General features: G+C 43.8%; 1 protein-coding gene across 1 annotated transcript; it reads right to left on the bottom strand.

The window, feature by feature from the left end:
- Positions 1-8,673: 8,673 nt before the first annotated feature.
- ZNF622 (zinc finger protein 622) lies at positions 8,674-16,305 on the bottom strand. Its single transcript, XM_079301335.1, has 8 exons — positions 16,234-16,305; positions 15,791-15,991; positions 13,792-14,400; positions 12,119-12,388; positions 11,252-11,414; positions 10,433-10,545; positions 9,458-9,601; positions 8,674-8,892 (listed from the first exon to the last, which is right to left on the bottom strand). Exons 3-8 carry the CDS (start codon positions 14,396-14,398, stop codon positions 8,765-8,767), a joined length of 1,425 nt encoding a protein of 474 aa, XP_079157461.1. The 5' UTR covers positions 14,399-14,400; positions 15,791-15,991; positions 16,234-16,305; the 3' UTR covers positions 8,674-8,764.
- Between the last annotated feature and the right edge of the window lie 1,043 nt (positions 16,306-17,348).

Here is a 17,348-nt window from a genome sequence, read left to right as displayed (position 1 = left end):
GAACTCTCAATGCACGTGCCAGGTGGGAAGCAGAGGTGAGATCTCCTGTGCAAGCCCCTTAACTCCACAAGATGGATCAGGTTTTCCCCAGGGCTGCAGGAGACAGCACTTCCCCTCTCAGGCAGACACTGCAGTGTAACAGGCTGTGATAATAGCTGGATTGTGGTCAAAGCTGTCAAGGTACAGCACAGGAGCTCTTACACTCTCAGTAGCTGGAGTGAGTTGCTTCCAGTCAGCTGGCTGAGATTCACATCGTGGTGGTTTCCTGCAACTTATCCCTGCATCAGAAATGGTTTTGCTTTTTAATGGATGTACTACAGCAACTGTATCACAAGAAGTAATAGCCTGCCCTGTCCTCTTGTGGCTAGTGTGAGCCATATTTGACTCCAAGGCAATTTGTGTGTTTGCTATCGGATGTGCACAACAGTTTGCATTTCCAATCAGGCTGCTGTAATATCTTCAAAGTTCTACACCTCTGATCAAGACTCTAACAAACTAAGATAGCAAGTTCTGTCTCCAAAGACAGAAAAAACCTCATCCAATGGTTTGTCCTGTTTGAAGTCATTCTGAATGTGCTGGGTCCTTGCAAAGATAAGTGTCTTCCACAAGTGACTGGATAGGAGACACTGTTGGAAGGAAGCTCAGAGATCACTGCCCCTGATGACTGAATCAGCATTCCTCAGTATTTTAGTATCAAAATTCATGACATGCAGACATCAGACAGAAGGAAGAGGAAAGCAACCAGGTTAACACATCCCATGTTATCCAAAGAAACTGAACAACTAAAATTGTGTTTGTAAATAATGCAAATTATGCTATGCCAAAACATCAGGTGGAATCAGAGATCTTACAAAAAGCTGAGTTTTGCAGGAGAACATCCCCAATGTTGTGTGGCTCTCCGTACTGTAAAAGAGACCTTGGTGCCTACTGCAAGATTTCCTTTTCCTTCTGTCTGGATATATTTACTTTTTTCTTGCTGTAACCTTGATCTGCATTTGTACTCCAGATAGAGCACATCAGAGAGGAAGATGAACAGATGTGCAGGAATGCTGAGGCTTTTTGCAACATCATCACCTTGGTCAAGGAGGGAGATGGCATTTCAAAACCTGCTGGGTACTCATTCATAAATTGATGCTGCTGCATAATTGAAGGAACTCCAGTTTAGTCTTCAATGGCTCAAAAAAGTCATCAATTATAGCACAGTACAGAGAAAAAAGCAAAAGCCCTGTGTGAAAAAAAAAAAAACAACAAAAAAAAACCCCACCCACCGAACCAAACAGAAGCAAAAAGGTTAAAATGGAACTAAATCAAATACATTCCATCTACCCGAGAACCAGTCACCAATTCCATATCTGGAAAATGCTGAAGTGGCTATATTTCGTATTTATCTGAAGCATTTGGTTAGTTTATAAGAATATCTCACCTGCCTCTTCAATGGACTTTTAAAACAGTAATTACTCTGTAAATATTATCCTCTCAAAGTTCATTGAGATTCCTTTATTGTAGGCTGCAAACTTTTACACATTCAGTATGCAGAGGTCTTGGACTGCACAAAACCTTTTCCCCTTATCATACTACTTTATTCTTTTCCTCCAAACCCTTTAAGCTGAGCAGCAGATTCCATTTTTTCTCAGATAACCTTGAGAGGTGCTGTTAGGTGACTAATGAATTAAAGCAGGGAAGATCAAGGTTCATATATCCAGAATTCTCAAGAGTTTCCCTCTGAGATAATATCTAATAGGAATGCATGCCTTGTTCACACAAGGAGACCCCACATTTAAGATGCAACTGGTACACAGTAAAACCCTGAGAAACAAAGATTTATTAAAGATGAAAGGTCTTAGCAGCAATGGACTGCTAAGGAGGGAAGCAAGCCCATAAACTGCTCTCGTAATGTTTTTACACAAAAAACACTGAGAGGGATCTGATTAAGAGCATCAAGGCAACCAATTATGACTTTTTTATGTGTGCATGTAAAGTTTTGAAATGCCTATGGTAAAACTGCTTGTAAGAACTACTGACCATGTGGGCAGGTGGGCCACAGTCAATGCTCCTGACACATGACTTAATGCCTTCATTAAGGATGACTTTCTATCCTAGGCATGGCTACTTCTTGCACTTGCCACTAGACATCAAACCATCCGCTAACCAGTCAGAAGGGGGTTATTTTCCCACAATCAGTGAGCCAGTAAAATATTATACAGAATATCAGAGGATTTATTTATTCTCTCTACTTCACTGATTTGCTGTTAATATCTGCTGCTGTCACAGACAGGCATATAAATGGGCTTGGGAGTTCAGGAGCCTTCACGCTGGAATGCCTCGCTTAGCTGAGCACGGGAGCTGAGATCTGCTCCTGCTGACACAAACTGCAGGAAAAAAAAATGTAAAAAGTTATTTTGCTATCAGAGTTCCTTTGGTTGTTTGCTAGAGTTACCAAGTGGCTTCTTTTGCTTTACTCAGAGCTCAAATTTCTAATTGAGGGCTGGTATCAAGGAACAAAGCATGGATATGGGATTACTGTACTGAGCCCTGTGAGCTCCTAGCCAGCTTCAGATGACCCAGGAACAAGTGGAACAGCAGCAAAACAAGGACATAAGGCAAGGATATCTAACCATGGAAAGAACAGGTGGATTTCCAAATGATTCAATGCTTCATGACCTTCTGAGTCTGGGTGATCTCGCTGTTGGGACATGATAAATGTTCAAGGTGGGCTGACTGCAGTTTCTGGCACTGATTCCTGACCCTGAGTAACTCTGGAACGCACGTAGAGCTTTGGCTGTAATCCTGCCCAATGTACCTCAGCTATTCTTGATGGCTGTGCTGGGATCACTTCTTGGAGCCATGCCACAGTACAGAAAAAAATGGATGATTCATGGGGCCAAAAGACCAAGTCATTTAAAATAAAACTTCAAAGGCATCTTGCTGATTTCTATATTTAGCTGCCTAGTAACAAGAATTTGAACAGCTGGCCTATTAATTAAGAAGAGGACACCCTCCTGCAAGCACTTAAAGCTTCAAGTCAGTTCTGGTCAGCTATTTGAAAAGCATCTGCCCTCAGGAGAGAACTCTCTGCTTCAGATTACAACTCAAGACAAATGCCCAGACCTGGGGGAAGACAAGATGTTGCATTAGATCCTGCTGATTAATTCCTGATAGCTCCTTGCTAGAGAACTGTGTGGGCACAGCAGAACCATCTAATCCTCTCTGTGCTCTGTAAATGGCTATGGGACCGTGCCATGATTGCACTGCTCCTCCCCTCTTCCACAAAAGGCCATTTTTCTGTCAGGAACTGTGCTGCAGGAAGAACCATGATGGCTTTAGGTGGCAAAGAGTCAAGGACAAACCTAAGCACAATGTGTTCTCTCATGCAGCTAAGTCAGGCATGGTCCAGTTCAGCAGACAAGGAAGGAAACCAAGACAGACTCTACGATGAATTACGGGGCTTCTATCGACACCTGTTGACAAAACTCTCAAATATCCACGAGTGAAGGACACAGCTCTGCACCTCACACTCCTCCCTTCTCTGTGGGACAATGTACCTTCCACTGGCAGGAATGCAGAGGTAAGTGACACATCCTGTACTGAAGGTGAAGAAAGACAATGCCATTTACCATTCATTTACTTGGATGTGGGATCAATGTAACACATGATTAGAGTAACAGTCTGGGTTTACCTTTGCCCTATGGCCATTTTAAGGTAATAGCAGTTGGTAATGCAGTGGGAAAAACCCCTTGAAACAATTCTTCATTTTGAAATGCCATATTTTGAAAGCCTGCACAGTATAGTTTAGTTAAAATATGGCAACTTGAATGGCAGGATCTACTGAAACGCCATGATTGCAAGGACTTAAGTAAACTAGGTATCACTGGCTCCCATAAAAGATGTCAGAAAATATCTGGACTGTGCAACACTTCAGTGAATATTTTATCAAGATTTTCAGTGCATATATCATGAGCAAACACACAGCTGCTCTACCTGTTAAGGCATTAGTGCAGTAGAACAGTGAAAGACCAAATGCAGATCTTGCCTAGGAAAGCCAGGCTGTTTTCATGGCTGTAAAGCACAGAAATTTAAGGGTGGAATGCTACCCAAGCCAGAAAAAGAGAAGCCAACATATCTGTAGATGACTATATAAACCTTACAAACCATTAACAGGCATTGGCACGGGTAGGAAACGTGAAATTGTTATCGCATGGGTGAATTTGGTTGAGGAGGAGCAATGCAAGGCAAATCAGCCCTGAGGTTTACAAGCATGCCCTCTTTTCTAGCTTAAAAGAACCAAAAATAACAGAGGAAGCTGAGGCATGGACAGCACACTCAAGCTTCAGCTGGTGGTGAGGGCTGCACCTCCACGTGCTGCAGAGCCTGATGTGGTTGTGCTGCAGAGGCCAAAAGCTCTGGAGCACTGCAGCCACATGACACAGAGAGAATGCTCAGGAAAACTCCTTCCACCCCACCTTGCTAGAAAATGTCGCCAGAGCTGAGTAACAGATTATCCTGCTGCACTGCTCTTACACATCTGAAGTCCTTGGTCTACCCATGTGTTACAGAAATGCAATTTCTGTTGGTCTTGTGACTATTTACTGAGCCACTCAGTTTTGTAGACTTCTTGCTGGGTCTTCCTGGCATGCTTTAAATATTAAAGTTCTCATTGAGCTGGTAGAATAAACAAAGAAGTGTTCCAAGGAGATGTGTATCTTGCTACAAATTTCATTTTTGTAAAACATCAGGTTATTCTTTGTGGCCTCTAGAACTCAGACAAAATGAAAAGATTTTCCTTTTCCCCTTATAACATTTGCTCCTGCTAAGTTTGCTTTTCAGGTTATTGATTTCCATTCATCCCTACCCAGACCTGTTTCCTAAAGGTCCTTCAGTAAAGAAATATTAAGATATGATGTTATCTAATGATGTGAACATGCAGTTATTCTGAGTCTTGGTACACATTCCTTTTTGCCTATTACCATGCTGCAGGAGGAGCAAGCCTCTTACTTTCACATGAAGGTTATGGAATTTACCACTGTAAACTGCTGGCAAATACGAAGTTGAATACATAAATAAAGTAAAAAACAAATAAGATTGCAAGACAAGAAGTGACAGAATGTCTCAATGTTAGATGACCCTTTTCCTTGCGTAAGAGAACTGTATGAAGACATATGTGCTTGGTAATGTCATCATTAAAAAAACCTGCTAAAGGATTGCTTTTTGCTTTTGGGAAGAGTCAGGTAACTTTACATTGGGAAGCACTTTCAGAGTGATTGTGATTCCTTTCCTGGCCCAGCTAGGATTTATCACTCTGCCTTTTAGTCTGGTACACTAGAAGTGCAGAAATCCTTAACACAAAACCAGTTACAGGTGTCCTGTCACCACTTCTATGGTTCCTCAAGCACCTAGTTTCTGCATCTTACACAGTTTGGGATGCAGTGGGAGACAACAGAAATTTCCTCTGGATCACAAGTGCCTTTAGATAGTAATTTTAAATATGTAGGCTCTGCCAGCTGCAGAGGATTTGATGATAGTCTGGTAACCGCTATTCTGCAACTGCAGCATGGTTGGATTAAAGCAATGAAACATTAAGACTAAAAGAGTTTAATATGCATTTTTACTTTTCAGTCAGGTGTGTCCTGAAGCTTATTTATAAGCTTCCATCCATTGTAGGTTATGACAGTATGATCCCACTTGAGCCCCTGCAGTGCTGTGTCCCACCAGCAGCACTGAGCTGAGTGTGGAGGAAGATGCCCAAGCCCTGACCAGATGAAGCCCACTAGCACAGGATGCCTCAGTTTTAATAGATCAAAAGTAACTCTTAAGAGCTGCAGAGGAGAATCTCCCTGAGATGCCCCTCTAGCATCAGCTGTTAGCTAGGCAACAGTGCAACACCTTTACATGCCAGAACCTTTGCCTTGAAGAAACCAATCAGGGATCAATAGTGAACTCTTAAAGGGCTGTATTACTTTAATACTTGTTGACTTGCAGCTTCAGCATAATTAGCTGTTAATTTGTTTAACATTTCTGAGTCTCCTGTGTCTCTGCCACACTACATCCATATGCTTCTCTCTTTCCTAGCCCACTCCTTCCAGATGATGGGTACATGCTTTTCCCTCCAGTAGCATTTGGGTTATTTATGTAACTGAAGTGTACAAAACTGAAGAACTGCTTTGAAAAGGAGATGCCAGATGCACAGATGTGCTCTAGCAGCTTAACCAGTTCTTTCATTCTGCTGCTTCATTATGCAGTGCCTGATGCAGCACTGGGATCACTTCAATACCCAGCTGTTAATGGATGGAAGGCAGGCAGAAGCCCAAACTTGTCCAAAATGAGGAACCTTTGCTATACTTCTTACCAGCCTGTCCTACAGTGAATGCACAGCTTAAGGGATTATTTCCTGCTCTGGGAACAGCATGCCCACTGAATTACAATCATACCAGGAAATTCTTGCTGCACAGTACCCACTGTACTGTGAGACAGTCTCAAATCTACTCATTCTAAGAGCCAAAAAATTAAAGGTTAGAGCAGGGGAGCATGAGTGCAAGGCTGGATCACAGCTGGAAACACAGCTCCCTGATAAGAACAAATGTAATTTGGAATTCCCATAGAAAAAATTGCCCTCAGCTATCCTTTGTACAGGGAGGTAAAATCTGTGTGATTCTGTGAAATACTCTGACATAGCTGGAACTACCTACAAGCTGTGCAGACTGTAGCACTGTGGCTGAAACCTGCTGACAACCCCCATATACTTGCTCCAGCCATCCTGTGGCAGCAATGCCCTTCCAGGACCTATATGAAGATATAAATAGCAATTCATCTCACAGAAGCCCGCTGCTAATCTTGACTCATGGTAATGGTGAGCTTTTCAGTCTCACCCTAACTCTGTTCTGCATGAATGCATTCTTACTAGGCTTTACGTATTTTCCTAGTAAACATAATTCTGGGACAAGCTTTCCTACGCCCTCTGCTGGTTTTCCAAGGCAGCCATTTTCCCCCGAATACTACAACTCTTCCTATACAACACCAGTAAGTTCCCACACCTCTCTTCCATTTTCTTCTGAGTAAACTGCAGCAACATGTATAGGACAGAATCACAGGTGCAAATTATACCAATTACTTCTTTCTGCTTCCCTGTGACCTGCAAAATGACAACCAATTTTCATGTTTACTTACCAGCCTTTTTTCTGAACTAGACCATTCAGGAAATTCAGGCAATCCCCATCTCTTCATGAATAGAAGGCTCCTTAGAGCAAGTCTGCACAGAGAACAGGAGTTGCCTTTGGTTCCCTTTCACATTGAGGAGAGTGGCAAACTCCATGCACCTTCAGCCTGAACCTTATGGCCACAAAGTAATTTGTCAGTGGATCAATTATCTCCTTTTATTTCTGCCTTCACTGCCAAGACTCCTTAAACGCTTAACCACTAAGATTTAAGCAATTGTACTAGGTTATTCCCAAGACTCTTCCAGAATAATTCTCTCTGCTTCAGTTTTTCCCTTCACTCAGATCTGCATATTTTTAAACTGTATTAGCCAGTTTACTTACTAAATGCTGTGCCAAACCTGTAGCCTCCATTACTGCTCAATCTCTTTGTTCTCAGAAAATGCAGGAAGAGAAAAAAAACCTTCCAAGGCAGTAGAACTTTCACTAAAGAAACAAAAACACACTAATGAGCAACACAACACAGACAAATCCACAAAACCAAAATGCCCACATAGCATGCACCTCTACTATGAAATTATCACTTTCCTAATAGTCCCACAAATACACTGCTCTCTCAGAAGTGCTGACATGATGATGGTGCTGCTCCTTCTGAACTTACCTCTTGGGGAGGGAGACTAGAGAACTACTTCAAGTCAAAATACAGTGTTAACAGTCTCTTCCCTACTATTCTCAGTGACATCATGGACACACCACTCACAAGAAAGAAAGAAAACTTGTACCAAAATCACACCAGTGAAAGCCACGACTCGGGAATCCAGAGCAATCCTAAAAGCAGAAGTGAAACCTGACTGTAGGCAGCTGCCTTCCCAATGAACTGAGAGGCAAGGAAACAGCCATGTTCCTGTGGCACACGCTCAGTGTCCAGCACGTGACAGCTCCAGGTGTCAGCAGCCAGCCCATGTCTCTGAAGGTGCCCACCTCCTTACAGGAAGGTCAGAACTGATAAAGTTATGGAAATGTTTAACATTAGGTAATGTTTAGCATTAGGTAAGCACTGTCGGCTTCTGAGGACAGTATGAATCCTGGAGTTATGTTTTCCATCATTTCTTCAAACATTTATTAACCTTCCATGAAACTCTGCTCTCAAATTTTCACCTCAACAGTGCCAGCTAGAACTCCAAAACACCCAGCTAATACGTCTGGCACCACAACTGAAAACATTCAATACACTCCATCTGAAGATCTAGGACCTCCTCTTGCCTTCAACCAGTTAGCAGAACTGGAAACAGAAGATATTCAGACAAATGACAATGTGAACTGCCCCCCATAAATGGTGTGCACAAAGATGGGCGCAGGACTACGCATGTGCCTTCAGTTATAGACATGACTACTCTGCCACATGTTCCACTGAAGATACTTTATTTTTAAGTTAGGTCCACCATTATTTCTGAAGAGACAAGTTTCCTGCTCTTCTTCTTTTTACAGAGGAAGGCACACCAGGAAACACATCAGCATTTAACATGTAGCAAGTCCATTTTAATAAGAGGATCTGCAACCCCGAAACCATTAAATCTCTCTTCCCATAACCAGTTGTAGGCAGCTCTCTTTGGAACTCAGAATCTGACTTGCATCCGGAAATGCATCTGCTTTGTAGCATTGTTACTCATTCCTGTTTTGAGCATCCACTTGGACTTCATCCTCTGCAGGTACTGCATGTCACGCTGCTGAGCGGAGATGGACCCTGCAGGGAGAAAGAAGGAAGAGAGATGGATCAATGTCTGTCACCTTTCTTACAACTTGTATGCAAAGCAGCTGACCTGCCCACACACTTCAGCAGCTACCTATAGGTTTTCCTTCCCATACTGGCACTTTTCACTTTTCTCTGGGCAGAGCCAGAGAAAATACCTCTGCAAATACCCATGACCGTGATTAAGGCAAAAGGTTGTTTTGCATTGCAGGCATGATTCTTATATTTCAAAAGTGGATAGAGACCACAACACTGTTCCACAAGTGGAAAAGTATTCTGTCAAAGCATGACTTATGTTATTAACTTGCAAGAGTAGTGGCTTGGACAGGCAGAAACCAAGAAATCTCAGGAAGTCACCAAGTATCACAAACAATGGAATAAAACGTCTGCATAGCAGCTGCACTTGATTTTAGAAACAAACTTTCTCTATCTGCTTGGATGTCAGGAATTAAAATGAACCAAGTAGAAGGCAAACTACTGCATAAACCCCACGTGTAAAGCAAAATGCTGGTGTACTAGAGCCTCCTCCTCCTCTGTGAAGCCCTCCCCTGTCACTCACCTGCCTGCCCCGTCCAGCCCAGGGCGCGGTACTGCTGCAGCACCCGACCCACGGCTTTCTTGTTCTTGGCAACAGCCACGGCTCTTGTCACACCGAATCGCTGCTTGTAGTACCTCATCAGGGAACGGTGACCCACTCTGGCACCTGCTCACAGCAGGGGACATCTATTATCATCATGAACCAGCTCCTGGAACGGAGTACTCAAGCACATTGTGAAAAATACAGAAAACCCCTCTGCTAAGAAATGTTTTTAAACGGTCCAGAACTATAAAAATTTTAGAATTATTAGGAACTCAATGTAATTCCTGTAAGAGCTGCTTGAGGAAAAAAGCACAGAATGTGCTGCTGTTCAAGAGGGCCTTAGGTCAGATAACAAGCAGGCAGTTACCAGAAAAATTTTAATTAGTGGAATGAGCAGAGAGGTGATGCTGTTTCAAGTAAACAGTGAAGCTACTTGCTGATGTTCAGGAAAAACTGTCTAACTGCAGAGCTGGCAGCACTTCCAGAATGAATGGGCTGAAGTCCCCTCATACAAAATCACCAAACAAAAAAGAGCAAGCAAGACTGCCAAATGCTGAACTAGAGAAAGGCTATGTAATAATTTAATTTACTGAATCAGCTAGGAGCTGGCTCTCAACAAAAAAAAACCCTTACACTAGATAACCTAAGTTATAGTTTCTCCAAGTTGTACTCAAATATGGAAACTCTTGTAGGAGTATACCATGAGAATCATATGATAATGAAGATGCAAAATGGGCAAAGCACCCCACTGCTACAGTCCACATATCCATCAGTGCTAAAGAACTTCTGGGCAGTGGAAAATGATGGAAGGTAAGGACATAACCCCAAAGACACTTAAATGCAGAACTACCTTCTCCCTTCCCAGAGGGAAACGCAACAACGGCCTGTGCTGCAGATACTGGAGGCAGATATGGGAAGCACAAAGTTAAGTTACAACACAAACTCTGTCCCCACCTGATGGAAGGATCAGCTCCATGGTGTCATCATCATAATCCAACTCTTTCTCTGCTGGGCGCTTTCCAGGATCCTCCACATCTTTCCCATCCTCGTGATCAGGGTAACTGCTCCTGTGGAAGAGCAACAATACATGGTTTAAACAGGGTGAGCAGCCACAGCTATCCAGACCCACTCTACAAAAGAATCACCATGCACAGCTACAGCAAAGCACAAGCATTGCCACATTTCACCTGCCTTGATCTGAGAGTTCCTAATAGCAGGACCTTGCCTTGAACAGAGCCTGAAGACAATGAACCTCTTTCCTCCACCCGGTTTTGCAACTCCACCTGTCATATCTCATACCATAATATGAGGCATTTCTGACCAACATGAACACAGCTTAGGATACCTTGCAGGAAGTTCAACAAGAGGCCTCTAAATCACAGCAGGCCTCTAAACCACAACTACATAATAAAACTTATGTAAAATACCCAAAGCAGGTGTTAAGCCCACAATCTGTTTAAAAGGTAATGGGAAAGACAGTTATGACCTTTTATGGCCTTTGCTGGAGCACCGAAATCTCAATTCAGCAACAGCAAACATACAAAACAGAATTCAAAATGTACTTTGATGTAGGACTGGTAGTAACAGTCACAAAAGACAACCAACCTTGTTGTTACCATTACCTAAAAGAGTGGGGGAACCAGCAATGCAAAATAAGTACTGGAACCTGAAACACCACTTCATTTTAAGAATAAGTAATAGTTTCTAATGTAATATTTAACTGTTCTTTTGTCTGTCCCCACCTGTGTCCCATTCAAAGAAAAACGACCTCACCTAAAATCATAGAAATCTGCAAATTCCAGGGCAGCATCTCCATCTGTGAAGAGTTTGCAGTGGCTTTTATCATTCATATGAGCCTGGACCGCTTCCGTAGAGTAGAAGGATTTCCCCTTTTCATTGCACCAGATGCAGATTTTCCCAACGCCAACTTTCTCTCCTGCAGAAAACACTGGCATTTCTTTTGGTCTGAACAAAATCTTCCTAGTCAGTAATTATCATTTCTGTGACAAAACCTTCCCAGTTTGCAGGCAGAGAGACTTAAGAGGAGCCTTGAGCCCTAATTTCTAGGATAGCCCTGCTGTTTGTATGCCTCGACCATATGATCCTATTGGGGAAAAGTCTGGCTATACAGATTTGTGACAAGATATGGGCCATTCAGTATTCTCAATAAAAAATTTCACACTTCCAACGTGTTTTTCTATTTAATATTCAGAAGTAATTTTATTCTCATCATTACTTTTAGACTTGAAGGATGATACATCCTTTTCCCTAGCTTTTAGCTCTCTCACAAGCATTGTAAACCAAAGAGACAAATACTTGTGGCTCACTAGTAAGACAACACAGCTCATATGCAAGCTTTAGCAACAGAATTTTCTCCCAAATTTCACATTATCTGAACAACTTTCTCAACATCAGTAAACTATGTGAAACCTACAGGGTACATGACCATGTTTGCTCATTCAAGTTTTTTCTCATTCTCCCTGAAAAGCCTGTAGTCCTGCTCATGATCAAAATACTGACAGCACTCAAACAACAAAAAAAGCAACCCAAACCAGAACTTTTGGTGTCATATCCAAATGACAATTAGCACTATCAGAATATAATTATCCTGACAAAAAATCAGAGAACATGCAGTCATACCAAGATACTTGATTAGTCCTCTGAGATCCACAAGGTACTCTATGTCAGGAATAAAGAAGCTATGGATTTTTGTCATATGTGCCACATTTTTTGTGAGAGATCTTGAGTGATGGGAACAGAACAAGCAGTCTGTGACTGGTATGGCCCCAACAGCAGGAACACTTTCAGCCTCTGCCTGTTGTTCCTCTTCTCCCACACTTTCCATCTCTTCATCGGAGCCAATGTCTTCATCAGAGCCAATATCTTCATCAGAATCCATATCTTCCCAGTCTTTTAAAGGAAATTGTAAAAAAAAAATATGTTTATTTTATCCTTTTCCCAAGCAAAATAAGTCCCAAATAATTTAGAAAAACTTACACACACAAAAACATTCTAGAACATAGTGCATTTTTTTTTCTTACAGCTCAGTGCCACGCAGTCACTTCCAGGTGTAAGATATTTCTTTTTAAGATGCACAGTAAAGCACAAGGCTGCTCATAAAAACCGTTGGCAGATCTGATACTTTTCAACCTCCACTTTCTCAACTATTAACATTTTACTGCTGTTTCTAGGCCTCAAATTTAATTCACCACAGTGCAAGAACACAAGCATGGCTCACTGAAAGCAAGAAAACTCTGGTAACATCAGGAAATTACTAATGTCCAGCAGTGAGGGAAAACATACTCTTGTTCACACATTTAAAAGAACAATTAGCATTCAAAAACCTACCAAGATTTTCACAATACAATTTATGACTAACACATTAATACTAGACTAGCCAAGCAAGCTGGCTTCTTCTTTAGATGTTATAATGTATGTTCAGAGGCAAATGTTTCTTCTCCTGTAGAACAGATTCACTGAACTGCAACTGAAATTTCAAGAGCACAAAACTGCTGTAACAGATGCAGTAACGTGACACAGGGGTTTCAGAAGCTGGAATGAAGTTCCCCCTCATTCACACCTATCCCCTTGCTCAATCACCCCATTCAACTGCTCCAATAGGTGCATTTGGAGCTGCACTGTCAACTACAGCACTGAAAGCACCCATGTTAAAAATAACCCTTTTCTGGAAATTCTGAAGCTCTGATCTTTTCAGCTGTCTGCTTTCCAGGCTGACCTCCAACACAGAGCTGTATTCACAGGAAAAGACCACTGAGGTGGCAACTCTTAAACCCATTTTGACAGATATCAGCATGCTGAGAAGTGACATCACACAGGTTAAAGAGCAAGCTTTCTCCTCTGGTCTTGGTAGGCAGAGGGAAACAAAACCAACCACAGACCCACCTCCCTTCAACAGCTCAGGAAATTAGTTGGGACAGTAGCAAATGATCATAACTGGAGTTCTGTTCATTTATTTTTCAGAAGTAGTTTTAGGGTAACCTGTTATATTAGCCTTCTTTAAAGGAAACTTCCTTTGTCACTTTATGTGGGAAATACTGCTTCTACTAATGACTATTTATTTCAATCTTTACATGCATTAATGTCTGTCTGTAAGTTGAACAGCTGGTATTTCAGACAGAGTCCTTGGCTGCAAACATGGGCCAACCTTAACTCCTTTGCTGAACTGAAAATTTAATCAACAGCAAGATCTTTTGTGATGGAAAATGCTGCACTGCTACAGAAGTAGGAAGAAGCTTTTGCTCAAACCATAGCTTACCCCAAGCTATCTTATGTCAGCGTGTCTACTGCCTTACCTTCTTCATTATCCTCTTCTTCCTCTGCTTGTTGCTTAGCCAGCTTCCTTGCTTGCTGTTCAAACCACTGCAGCCGTGGAGGTACTTCTGGCCGTTCTCTGCTCTGGGACAAGCTGGCGCTCTCCCTGGAAACTGGAGAGCTACTCACATTACTGGGAGGTAGAGGTGTCTTCTTTGGGGATGAAGATGGCTGGGCTCTGATGGCTTGCTGAATAGCTGTGTTCATTTCATCTTTATTTACACTCTCTGGGGCCAGCCCCTTTTCCAGATTCTTCTCGTTTAATATTTTGACCTTCTTGCTGACAGCTTGAACAGCTTTCTTCTCCAGCTCCAGGTGCTTCTTGGACTTGAGGTGATTCTCATAGGCATTGAAGGTGGAGAACCTCTTGCTACACACTGTGCAGTAAGTGGCAGTGATTTTGTTCTGCTCCTCTGCTACCGCTCTCTGTGCCAGGACTCTCTCTTGGAAATTCTCAGCAGTGACAGGAGGCATGTCAGCAACTTTACGCTTCAGGTTGTACCTGTGCCAGTCGGTTTTGTAGTGGGCACGCTGAATGTCACCATCCTTGAAAGCCACACGGCAAGTGATGCACGTGTAGGTGGCCATTACTAGGAAGTGGCAAACAATAAAATCATGCTAAAAAAATGGAGTAACAGACACAAAAATACTGCAACACAACATCCTGACAACTTTCTTTTAAGGCAGTATTAGACACACAGTTCTTGCACAAAATTAAACTTATTTAGCATGAGCATCAGTATTCGTGGGCAGGAGCAAGAGAGAAAACTTATAAATAAGACTCTGAGTTTACTGGTACCACAGAGCAGCCGAGCATCCCAGCTCTGGATGCAGAAGGCTGTGCCTGTTGGGATTGGGATGCAGGAGACAGCCCCTAGTCACATACTTCTCTACACTTTTTTCTCTACACTGAAGATCAGTGACTAAAGGTTCTTAACAAGCTCATGTTCTGCCAACCGTAAGACTTTGAAGAGACTGGTGATTCCTCAGAAATAAGGGTAAAAAGGCAAAACCTGCTTAGAGGTCTATTTTCTATTTTCCACAGCCTTATTAAATAGCAAAAAAAAAAAAAAAAGTTACCGCATTTAAAAATAAAGTCTGCTTAGCCATACATTAAACTTAGCTTTTTATTTTTTTAAGAAGTTGAAGGAATCTCTTAAATGGTCCAAAAGCAAAGAGCAAAAAAACCGTGATCTGGAGATCACAGAAAGTGCCATCATCCTTTAATTATTTAGAAAAACTATGGCTTAATCTGGAAGAAAAAAAACCCCAAACATCAGGATGAGGAAGTCTGAAAGCAGGGGAGGAAAAGTAGCCCCTCCCTGAAGCTACTAACAGGCAGAAGCAGTGGCAGAAGTCATGAACAAGTAAAGTCAAAGCACAAGTTATGAAACGCTCATTCCCTGGAACCACTGGGCTCCTTACTCATCATTGCTTGTGCTATCTACAGCGTGAGAGACAGGGGGGATGCAGAAAATAAAGGCCACATTAGTTTATCTGGAGTACTATAAGCACCTGCTCAGCGTTAACAGATGCTTTTTGTACTCTCTGCCCTCTGAGAGACGCCGAGTATTCACTCCCGGCCCCTCTCCCCACCCAAGCATCAACCTTGGCCATAAAGCACTGACCCAGATCCACGCTGGCTCTCGGTGACAAACTCCTTGGAGGACGCTGAGGCACAACACTGTTCTGGTCCATGACTACAGACAGAAGCTACACGCGACACTGCCACGGGTGGGGATTTAAAAACACCCCATCTCCTCCCGATCCGCCCCACCCAAAAGAAAGCTGCCCAGAAGAAGAGGTTTGTAACTAAGAGAAAACAAGGCCATAAACCTTCACCTCTGACTACGTGGAGTCATGTTTACAGCTCAAACTGCATTAACCAGAGGAATTCCCCGTATTACACAACACCTTCCCATGGCCCGCCTGCATTTCCCCTCCCGCTCCAGGGCACAGGACCGGAGCCCCGAGTCCTACCTTGGGTGGGGCTCAGGAGAAGGGCACCCCGGGCACTCACAAGGCCGCAGCACAGCCGAGCCCGTCCAGACGAACCGCGACCTCCCCTGAGGCTCTTTGTTACGGCTGATTTACAGCTGCCTTCGGCTGGCTTTAACCTGAGGCCGTGCCCCAAATCCTGGCACAAGGCAAGTGTTTACCACACAAAAATTCCAGCAAAACCTATAGATAAATAAACACAAATAAAATTTAAAAAGAGATAAGACGGGGCGTAGGCGGCAGCCGGGAGCCACCAGGCCAGGCGTGGTCCAGGCAGGGATCGCAGGGAGCTTGCATCCCAAGGGAGCGCGGCCGGCTCGGCCGGACCACGTTGCCTGTCCCCCACCCCTGCCATGCCGTGCTGTCCTGTCCGGTCCGGTCCGGTCCGGTCCCCCGCCATGCCGCCCCCAGCCCGGCACACGCACCTGCGGCCGGCGGAGCTGGCGGTGCCGGGCGCGCTCCCGGGCGCGGGGCGGGGCGCGCGGGCAGGAAGCGGCCGCGCGGCTTCCGGCTGGAGCGGCCCGCGCCCGCCCCCTGGCGGCCGGAGGGCGCGGGGCAGCGGCGGCGCCCGCAGGCAAAGGATGCGGTGTCCTGCCGCACTGTGGGCTGGGAGGTGGTTTGGGCTTTGGTTTTTTCTCTTTTGTTTAATTTTTTTCACAAAATCAGTTAGGAAAAGATACCTTAGATCATCGAGTCCAGGCTATGGCCCAACACCGCCTTGGTGTCAACTAGTTGACTAGAGTGCCGCATCCAGTCTTCCCCGAAACACCTCCACGGACCGTGACCCCACCACCTCCCTGAGGCAGCCCATTCCAGTATCTGATCACCCTTTCCCTGAAGAAACTCTTCCTAGCGTCCAACCTAAACCTTCCCTGTTGCAGCTTATGACTTGTCCTGTCACAGGCTCCCCGGGGGAAGAGGCTGAGCCCCACCTGGCTGGAACCTCCTGTAGAGGGTGATAATGTCACCCCGCTTGTTGTTATAGGGTTTTTCCCCATTTCTGGAAGCAAACACACAATGAGATGATGAAAGATAAAAACTAACACATATTTATTAAAACAATCAATATAATAATTCCATGTTTACAAAATAGTGATCAGGCAGGTAAAGTGCTGCAGAATACTTGAATACGGACATTTTGTAATTCTCCAGTTTCTGGTTGCCCGGGTGGGGGTTAGTCACACACTGAGACGCCGCTCATGTGCTGAGAACAGACGCGGAGACTACAGGGATTTGTTCAGAAGGCTGGGACAGCCTGGAAAAAGTGCAGAACGAACACAGAACAAGTAGAATGAGTATCTCTTCAGATCCTGTTACTTTGGGTTACAATTAATTAACTTCCTCTGCATGGAGCAGTATTTTTTTCCACTAACAAACAGAAGAATGGTCAGCGGGTACGCATGGAAACCCGGTGTGCTGGAAACGGGTGGTTTTGCACTGGATTTGACACCCCCAATCTGATGGTGATGCTGTCACTCACGTGTACACACACCAGGGGAAGTTTTCTGAGTATGAGGAGTGCCCTGCCCTGGCCCGGCCC

This window comes from Erithacus rubecula (genome assembly GCF_903797595.1).
Source record: "Erithacus rubecula genome assembly, chromosome: 3".
In the NCBI taxonomy this organism is placed as follows: Eukaryota; Metazoa; Chordata; class Aves; order Passeriformes; family Muscicapidae; genus Erithacus; species Erithacus rubecula.
This window is presented reverse-complemented; position numbering and strand designations above follow the sequence as displayed.